Source organism: Micropterus dolomieu, linkage group LG07 (assembly GCF_021292245.1).
Source record: "Micropterus dolomieu isolate WLL.071019.BEF.003 ecotype Adirondacks linkage group LG07, ASM2129224v1, whole genome shotgun sequence".
NCBI classification, from domain to species: Eukaryota; Metazoa; Chordata; class Actinopteri; order Centrarchiformes; family Centrarchidae; genus Micropterus; species Micropterus dolomieu.
The window spans coordinates 20,468,638-20,478,847 of record NC_060156.1 but is presented as its reverse complement, the minus strand read 5'-3'; the positions used below and the strand labels follow the sequence as shown (position 1 = coordinate 20,478,847).

The following is a 10,210-nucleotide window of genomic DNA, read 5'->3' as shown; positions in this document are numbered from 1 at the left end:
CAAGATTCCATGTTCTTTATTTGCTAAGGGCGCAATGCTTTTTTTGTTATATTTCTGTGCACAAAAAACCTCACAAAGTGAAAGTCCACATCGCGACTGTAGCTCCAGAATTCAACGTCACACCATGGCCAAAACAAAAGTCGGCAAAAAACAGGGCGCAGAACTCTGTACAGTCAATATCTTCTTTAAAAATAACACAAGGACAAAAATGTTCCTCTTAAATCAAATTCTATTTTTAGTGAAATACAACAAAATAAATTCTATAAAATAAGAGCAAAATATTTAAATATAATACGATGGGCAGAATATTTTCATTTGCAGGAGTATTTGGTATGTTTTTAGACAAAAAAAAGAAAAAAAAAGGAAAAAAAAAATCAAAAAATACATGCATTCAAGTTACCAATTAAATACAGTATTTACTGATGTTTACCTTTTTACTCCTACAGAATTAGCTCAAGTTGCAACATGACTAACCAGCCGCTATTCTTACGGTACAACCCTGCTGTGGAACCTATTCTCCAAGGAGCGATAGAGGGCGAGGGTCTCGCTGCTGCTCGGGATCAGGTACTTCATCCCGAACCACAGCCAGACGCCAAAACTTGACTAGTTCCATGGCAGAAACGAAGCCGATGGGCAACAAGTCTGTCTACGACTAGGCTCTATTGAAGAGACAGAAGCAAACCACACAGTCTATTATACACCAGATAACCCAGTGCAGCAATTCTGTTGCATATGTTTCATTTTTCAGAATTCCTAAATATGAAAGCTAAGCCGTCTATCCCACCACAACTGACTGCCAAATGTGAAGGTGGAGGATTATAATGTGCAATTGAAAAGCCACTTATTCATACATTGGTTCAAAATATCGCCCTCATTTGTAGATAGGGTAGATGAGTAGAAAAAAGAAAAACAAAAAAACCTAAGGGTAACAACACCCCTCTGGAGATGTGGATTAAGAACAGCTTCAGGTTGTTATGATCACAAGTCTTCCCTTGGGCTACACTATTCTGATGAGAAGCCATGCTAAATGTTACAGCATATTAACTAGAGCTTCGAAAAAGGATTGAATTAATTACCAGAACAAACAAACAAAAAAAGAAAAGAAAAAGAAAGGCAATGAGTTTCAGAACAATGTTGCATCACTGCTTTTTCACATCAACCAAACACCGTAAAAGTCCACCCAACCATTCCATATCTCACACTAAAACCAACCACAGCTCGTGAGTTGATTTGGCATCGGTCATAAGGTTGCCAAGGAGCTTAAGAATAATAATATAATTATGATAATAACAATGCGTCCTTCTACAGTTGAATGACCAGTAACCGTCCGATGTAGAACTTACTTTACTGCTGAGCATGGGTGATAAAACAAAGAGGAGTTGTTGTCTTCTTACAGTTTTTTTTGGGCATTTTTGTTATTTATAATATCCATTTTGTTTTTCATAATATCTGCAACATCTCCCAACAGCAAACCACACAGTTATGCTACTGGGGGATCTGAACAGTCAAAAACATTAACATACTATGTACACCTTTCCGTCGTGTAGACAAGCGCATCAGCATCGTCGGCTCTGGTTAAATTTGTTTTTCTTTATTAGAACTCTTGTCCACTCCCTCGCCTCTGCATCCGCCGGCAGACTCCTGCCGCACAGTCAGGCAGCCCCAGGCCAGGGAAGAGCGCCTCTCACAGGAGGGAGAGAGATGTGGCCTGGAGAGGGGATGGGAGGCCCGGCTCTGCCCTGCCCTGGGGCCAGAGAGAGAGAGAGAGAGAGAGAGAGAGGGAGGGAGAGGCGCCCGACGAGGAGCTCTGTTGACCGAAGGATGAGAGGAAGGAGAGCGGGACAATGGCGGCTCGAGGCACAGCAGAGGGGGGAGGGGATGTTACTCCTTAGGCGGGGCAGGCGCTGGGGTAGAGGCAGAGGCAGGGGCGGGGGCGGGGGCAGGGGCAGGGGCAGGGGCGACCTCCTCGGTGCTCTCCCAGTTCTCTTGTGCTCGCGGGCTTGGGCCGGGAGTGGGACCAGGGCCTGGTGTGGGGGTCTGGGTGGGGCCTGGAGTCGGGGCAGAGGCAGGACCCGGACGCTGAGGGTTGTTCATATGCTGAGCAGCAGGCCCGGTGTACGGCTGCCCATGGGGGTGGTTATTCTGTTCAGGAGGAGAAAGTTAAAAAATCAGTAAGACTGCAAACGAAATTCTTCAACTTTTACAAGTACTGAATTTGTTTTAGCACTCACTGCCACGTGTTTTAAGCTTGTCCAAGGCTGGAAGACTTCTAGACGCTGTTCCTAACATCGTCTCATCAGCTGTGTGCAGTTGTGATCCAGTAATATATAACCAATAATAAACTATCCCTACTAACTAGTCTGTGTATCAACAGCCCGATGTGTCTTACTGCTCTGTGTCATAGAGCTCCATTGACAAAAAAAAAACCATCATGAACATGAGCGATTTTGAGACAAAAATCCCAGAGAGACTAAACTAATGCAATGTTTGCTTTGGTCTTTTAACAGGATTTGCTGAAAATAACACAAATATAGAATATTTCCAGCCTTATCCCTTAATGATCCTAATCCTTGAACAGTTATGTTCTGTGTGGCCTCGAAGGACTTAAAGATCACAGCTAACCAAGCAGAAGCTGCGGTCTTCTCTATATTGCCTGATTCTCCTCAGGTGAAAGAAAAACTATGCTGCCCGGTCACTGACGGTCAGATAAGATGAAGGAACATCTCAAAACACCACTCAAGGCTAAAAGAGGAAAATTTATTATATCATTACTATTTTGTTAATTTTTAAATGTGTGATGAAAGAATGTGGGAATTTTCTTTTTTTAAAATGAATTATATTAATATTCAAATATTTGTACAAAAGTAGTTTCAGGAACACTGACTATAAACTTCTGGTTGTGTGAGCACTCGGGCATGAAGTAACACTTAGGATGCTGAAGTAACGCAGGGCTAATGGAAGACTGGCTACGAGAACTGATGCCACTTCCATGCTCACACTCACTGCTCCGCTATAATAGGTGTGTCACAAACAGTAAATACGACAATCAGAAATCCCGGCAGCATGAAAGCAACCAGAGTGTCTTTTACAACATCGCTGACTGTCATGAGGACGCGAGGCCAACCGGACCCTGAGACACTACCTGCTGAAACTGGGTAGTTCCAGGAGAATGAGGGTACAGAGAGGTGTCCTCAGGTGGGGAAGAGTCTTGATCGTCAGGTGCTTCCTGTTCATCAGGCTCCTAGCAGACATGAGATAAATGTTATCACAAATTAATTTCAACTTTCAAAGTAAATTAGAGACTATATATATATATATATAAAAATAAATATATGCACAGCAGGAATTGCTACTTTATCTGAACAAAACAGTGGGTATAATGTTAAGCTTCTGCCAGGAGATTTTGTGGTAATGTCTGTTACATTTTCAATTTTCATTATGTGTGTGTGGGTTCTACACCTGAGAGCAAAAAAACAGCTAACAGAAGGTGCACATGAAACTCTGCTGTCGAGGTGGTTTCAGTGTGCCGTTTTCAAAGGAAAAGGCCTTTTATTTTTATTTTTTTAGTTGTCGTTTGTTGACGTTAAGAAAAATACTAAATAACCCCATTTAACAATTCTTAATCATATAACTATGTGACAGTAAATCACATTTCTGTTTAAACATGTGCAACTTAACACATTATGACATGATGATTGTGAAGTCATAAGTGGGAAAACAGAACCTGTCAGGCTATTAACACAAATTTGTACTAATAAATGCCATCACAAAAAACATCCTTCTGTTGTTCAAACTCTTTGAATCGAGCTATTATTCAAAATATACAAAAAACGTGGGGTTTTCAAACTACATCCCATTTAATGGAAATCAAGAAGTGATTGACAACCTTGTGTTACAGGTTGTTTTGTGAGATAGTGTCCTAATTTTGTAAATGATTAGTTCTCCAAGCTAACAGGTGATAATATTCAGATTCAGAATTTATTTGCTGGTACATCATGTCAAAAGTTTAACAACTAATGCCTATAAATACATAGTATATTAGCTGCAACAGCATAACAGGGAACACAATCTTGCTTATAGTACAGTCCTTGTCTTACAGTTTAAATACTTTCACTATGTCTGAAATACTTCAATCAGATGCAGGTGGCTGGCAGCGTGAGTTGAGGAGGAAGCAAAAATTCAGAAAAGAGCACTAGATTGAGATGGAAGACTGGCTATGTCAGTGACGTTGCTTTGGCTGATCATTGGGACGGGCTGGACCACTGGACAGCAAGAGAACAAAGATCTGTTCACTGTGTGCAGCTGCATAACATGATCTCTTATGCCAGTTACACTGTGTGGCATCTCACAGGCAGCCTGTCTACCTTTTCTTTTACGAGTGGACAACAGGATGGAGGATGGCAGTTTTTTTTGTTTTGTTTTTAACTTTGTTGTTTGTCTATTGTCACAATCTGACTTGCTAACTAAGCATGGGCATGTTCATAACTTGAAAAGTTAACATACTTGCTACATATACAAGATAGAAAAACAATAATACACATCTCAAGGGGTTATATACTGGGAATAAAACTGTTCTGACAACTCAAAGTGCTAATTCATTTACTGTCTATAAAGCATTCTGGCAGTTTGTATAAACATAACCTACTATAACCTCCTGTGCTTAACTTTTTATATAACGTGTATCCCATAAGAGTCCAAAAAGAAAACTGAGCAACAAAATGGGAAAGACTATGGGGACTCAACATGTTTCTAACCTCTGCCACTGACGACCTAAGCTACAGGAAACTCAAATATGTGCAATTCTAATTAAACATTGTTAACTGTGTTGGAGGCCTATACATTGGCCAACTGTTCATAGTTTCTCTCATTCTTTAATCAAATTTGATTTCATTTCCTTCCTTTATGTTGTGGTGCCTGGAATACTGACCTTCCCTGGGCTTCCCTGAGTACACTTGAGCTGTGTATGGAATATTACAGGAGAAGTGTGTCATTTGACTGGATTTGTCAACATAAAAATACAAGTAACTTATTTTAAGTGAGAACAAAAAAATAAATAAAAAATAATATTTGTATGCATTGTGAACTGCAGCCATGAATCAATACAAAACATATTCAGCACAGTAAACATATCATAGCTGTAACTTAGGGAGGAAAATTACATTTAATGGCTTGCTGGCGACACTAAACTAACGGGTTCAATCAATTAACTGATTAATCATTCTATCATTCTAGTCCAAGTCTATTAAATGTCATATTTTAAAATAATGTTGGTCTATAAAATCACTTATTTTATCAAATGTCAGGAAAACAGCCACAAAAACCGAAACATATTCAATATATTATATATGACATCAGATAGAGAAAATGATAAATCAATCATTGAAAGTGTTGATAATAAATATTCTAGTCAACCTAGTAATTGTACATATATACACTCAGTTAAAAGCTGGCCATGTTTTGCCATTCAATGGAGTTGTTGTGTTGCTGTGGTAAATATCAGGTTGTTAAAACTCCTCTGGCTCAGTCATACAGTATTTCTGGGGGATTTTTCTGTTAGCTTCACCACTGCACACCATTGTTAACATGATGTTTTACCGTGGTTTACAGGTAACTTCCAATATTCATGAGGCCTTCTTGATTTCATATATACAACAGAAAGACCCCTTTCATACTGATGTTTGACTTCAACAGAAAAGTCCGACAGAACTGTTGATTTTAAGCAGCTGTTCTGAACTTCAGGTGTTTTTTAACTTGGCACATGTATACCTACATAAAGTGTCCTACAGTTATGTTATTACAGTTATTAGGTATGGTTTGGCTTCCTAAAACACAATCAACTGGAAAATACTGTTAATGGGACATGAGGCAAAAGTGTGCGTGCATGTGTGTGAGTGAAGGGTACAATGCAAATGCAATTACCTCCTCGGGACAAAGTTCACAGGCTTTGGCCAGTGTCATACGTGCACTGTGCGAACGCTCCAGGAAATAGCCATTGGAGGTCTCGTTGCTCTGAACTGGAGGGGACCAGTTGTTGTAGGTGTACTGGGGGTTCCCTGTGTATGGCCTCCTCTCCAGCTCGTCCCCTAACCACTCCACTGCCCACGTCCACTTTCGTTTCAGGTCACCATTACTCTGTATGCACAAGAACAACATGCTGATTAGCTTCGCCTGTTGTATGAATGAATGAGGTACACGGTTTCCTTTTCTTAACAAGTAATTTGACTGTTGGTGCTGTGCTCAGATAGCAGAAAGACGGTTATTCAATCAATGAATCTTGAGTGTATGTTAGCTAGTGTTTGGGAGAGACAGCAGCTGGTTAGCATGCAACAACTGTGTAGTGAGTATAGAATCTACAAATAAACATTATTGGAGATGATAAATGCTCTTCACCAAGAAAAAGTAACAGGACTGACAACTTTGGGGACCACAAAAAAGGTAGAACCTCCTGTTATCTGGCATTTCCAAACCACAAATCAGAAACTGAGTCCATGACATGTAATCCATGACAACATGAGAAAGAGAGATCTGTTAGTGTACCTGTAAGATTTGGTAAGCCACAGAGCAGTTGCTAAAGAGAGCCACCATACACTTGATGCACTGGTAGGCTCGTTTCTGGTAGTGGTTCTTGGAGCGCTGGATGGTATCGAAAAGCCCATCTCTGTCATCGGGAATGCCCTTCAGCACATTGTGGATCCTACACAACCAAACAGGGGAAGGAGAAATTGAAACTCTGAACGCATTCAAAACAATGCAGCACTCATAATTTACACACTGAGCTATCGTTCTGACCTGTGTGTCTGCCAGGAGTCCTCAATGAGCAGGATCTGTAGCAGCAAGTCCAGGTAAGGCCTCAGCTCATAGGTGTAGGAGTACGCCACCTGCAGGCACACAACACGTATATAATTTGAAGATCTTTTGGACGCATACAAGTAAGCCACCTGCAGAATTATGGATGATCTGTTGGTCTAAGGAAGCATTTAGTAATTTACCTGCCAGAGCAGCTCGCTAAGCACAGTGGAGGAGAATTGAGGGTTCTCCCAGCAGCTGAAGCGAAGCAGTTTCACCGTCTCCTCAGAGTTGCTGCAGTCTTCGATGATCTTCTTCACGTAGCTGGTCCTCACAAACAAGATCTCTGCCACCAGCTGCTGCACAGGCATCACTGGAGCTGTCAGGTTGGTGTCACCATACGGGTTAGGGAGAGGAGGGTTACCTGGAGAGGGTAGAGAAGAAAATACATGCAATTATTAGAGGCAAATATATACATATATTTTCTTTAGACAACGCTTTTCATCAGTCATCTCTGAAAGCCCTCAGCTCCAAGCTCTGCCTACACTAGACAAAGGCTCAGAGTGGCTGGTTGGTCAGTCACTAGATCCTGAGCAAGGATGAAAATCCTCATTGGGCTCTAACTCTCCCCACCACCAAACCATCCCAGGCCATTTCACCATGTATAACTGCCTCAGAGTAAATCACTCACCATTGATAGAGGACTGCATGCGTGTAGAAACGTCACAGCAACGAACCAGCTGGGAGACCACAGTGTAGAGCTTGCCTAGCTCAGCATACTGGTACTTAATGGGAGGCCCGGGACCCTCGTCCAAAGCGACCAACATGAAAGTGGCAGGGACATTCAGCTTCAACAGCTGCGTCTTTTCTGCCAGGCCTGTGTGTGGTAATAGTAGTGACGGCAGGGGGAGGAAAGAAAGCAGCACTTTAAGTCCCAAACGAAAAAAGATTTTGCATAAAGCTTGCTTGTACAATTCACTGAGGAACAGATGTACATGACAGGGGTTGTGATTGCTCTGTGCTCCTTACCAAGATTGGCATACATGACAAAGAGGTTGAAGTACTGCTGCAGGTGACGGCCATGTTCAGAAACCTCTCTTCTGAGCAGGTTGAGTACAGCTCTCAACAGGTGGTCACTTAGACTGAGGTTATCACAGCCCTGATGTACAAACATGGAAAACAATAAACCACAGCAGGGTTACATCAATAAAAAAGTGCAGGACGAGAAACCTCTCAGTGATACAAACTACCTAAAGTATCTTTCAGAATCAAAACAACTTAAAGCATCTTCCAAAAAAAAGAGCACAGTAAAGTCTGGCACCGACCTGAGTAGAGGGTCCAGGCGAGGCGGTGGGGGAAGGGCAGGGTCCGTCTTGCATGGAGAAGTGAGCGATGAAGACTATGAGCTTGGCGAATGCACCACGGACCTCAGCGCTCGGGCACTCAAGGAGGTACTCCGAGAAGCGGTTAGGGTAAGCGAACAGAACGTTGTGTGCAAACCAATAGCGTACATTCTTACTGTGTCTCAGCAGGATGCAGAGGGCGTCATACCTGGAGGGAAGGACAAGGAAAATATTTATAGAAATGGATAAAACAGATAGAAACCCAAAAAACAAAGAGGCAGACAGAGCTTACCAGTCACTGGCAGGACCCCGTACTACTTTCTTGGTGTGAAAGCCTGTGCTGAAGAGGAACCTAGCAGCCAGCTGAGCACTTATCATAGCAATCTCCTCTGCCTCTGGCAGAAGATGGTCTTGTCCTGATAAAAAGAGAGTAATGATTAACAAAACACAGTCACAGTACCATAAGCTGACAACAATCTGTGAAGCTAGACCCAGGGAACAAAGCTAAATTTTACAAAAGAAAATAGCTGCTACCAATATATGCAACGTATCTTCTCACTTATTAGCAATAGTGATAATCACCACAGCATACATAAATGTAGTTTAGTGACAGTTTTCTTTGTTTTGACTCTGTATACAAGCACAATGGATTTTAAATAAAATCACTATAAGGCTATAGAGCAGACTTAAAGCTTTAAAGGTGATTTTCTATATTAATTTTGTTCCCTGATTTCGGGACCATAAACAAAGTGGGCTACAATTCTGACACAGATGTCTCTTTAACCTCATAATCATTATTTCCTGTGAAATCTAATGTGCTGGACTACAGAGTCAACCCAATGAATAATGCGTGACTCTTCCACTATTGACTGGCTGTACTATAAATAGCGAGGTGAAACAAACTGAATGCCAGAAAATCGTGTCTCATCCTAGTTCAATCCTGCATAAACTACAATAAAAAACAAAACGCAAGATAACACAGCAGCAGTCAGCTCAGAATGAGAGACCACAGCGTCACAACTTTCTCTGTGTAAGGCCAATCAATAATATCAAATCATAAGTTCAAACTGACATACTGGGTCAATGTGTTGTATCAGCAGCTGGGTTGTCTAAAAATCTAAACAAAGGTTGTTTTTTTAAAAACTCACTTTGCTGCTGCTGAAAAGGATTTTAAAGGGGATTCAAGGTAACAAATAAAAGGTGCTATCCATCTATTCACTACATGTTCTTCAAGATCTGAATCATTCTGTACCAATCAAGTGCTGTGCTGATGACTGCCCTCAAACATTTATTTTCCTGTGGAATATTACGGGGCTCTGGCTCGATTAATAATGCATTACAGAGGCAGTGCATTTCTCGGCAGCCAATGCTCAACGCTACTGACCACCAATTCTTTCCACAGGGAAGCTGTATATTAGCATTACTTTGAAATGTAGCTCTTTAGACAAGCAAGCCAGATATTAGTGATAAAATTATAATGGCAGCTGCTAAATATTGGAGAGAAGCTTTGAAATCTACAGTAGAGATATGATGATACCCCCTCTGAGGTTATTGGATATGCAGTCATAACTGGAAGAGCGATACTGTGCAGCTGTAACAAATCACATGCCTCACATTTACAGTCACTCACACAATTGTGCAAGGGTTGAACTGTACGTTTTATAAGGTATATTATCGATCCCTGATGCATTTACCCACCTTGTCTGGTTTGTCTCTTATTAGCTTATTTGACCCTTAATATTGTTTCATCTGTTGTCTGTTTTTGTATCTGCACATTTTTTTGGCCAGGTTTTGATACTAAAAAGGAGGTTCTCAACTTATTTGATTTAATAAAATAGGTAAAAACAGCTACACAGGGTGGAAAATTGAGACTGTAAAAAAAAAAAACAATGCTGTGTTCACTACCATAATATACCAGGACAATATCCATTGCAAGAGCCAGCTTTTGTGTGCATTTATGTTGCAGTTTATGATTCAAGTGTTTATCCACTGCTTCTGTAACATCCCACCGAAGGTTTGAGTTGAAGCTAAGTGGCTACATAGACTAATTTAGTTTTTTTAATCTTTCAATATACAATGAC

At 41.1% G+C, this 10,210-nt stretch overlaps 1 protein-coding gene across 5 annotated transcripts in view; it reads right to left on the bottom strand.

Moving 5' to 3' along the window:
- usp9 (ubiquitin specific peptidase 9) overlaps positions 1-10,210 on the bottom strand; it is a 49,411-nt gene continuing 39,201 nt past the window's right edge. For 3 of the 5 annotated variants that reach the window (XM_046054264.1, XM_046054263.1, XM_046054266.1), the window contains 11 exons: positions 8,422-8,545; positions 8,112-8,337; positions 7,816-7,945; positions 7,478-7,663; positions 6,990-7,210; positions 6,790-6,878; positions 6,538-6,694; positions 5,920-6,132; positions 4,928-4,957; positions 3,143-3,241; positions 1-2,142 (listed from right to left, as the gene is read on the bottom strand). In XM_046054264.1, the coding sequence (XP_045910220.1) occupies positions 1,882-2,142; positions 3,143-3,241; positions 4,928-4,957; positions 5,920-6,132; positions 6,538-6,694; positions 6,790-6,878; positions 6,990-7,210; positions 7,478-7,663; positions 7,816-7,945; positions 8,112-8,337; positions 8,422-8,545 (1,736 nt within the window). In that variant the 3' untranslated portion in view covers positions 1-1,881. The remainder of the gene's footprint in view (positions 2,143-3,142; positions 3,242-4,927; positions 4,958-5,919; positions 6,133-6,537; positions 6,695-6,789; positions 6,879-6,989; positions 7,211-7,477; positions 7,664-7,815; positions 7,946-8,111; positions 8,338-8,421; positions 8,546-10,210) is intronic. The other 2 variants (XM_046054265.1, XM_046054267.1) reach the window with 1 other exon arrangement.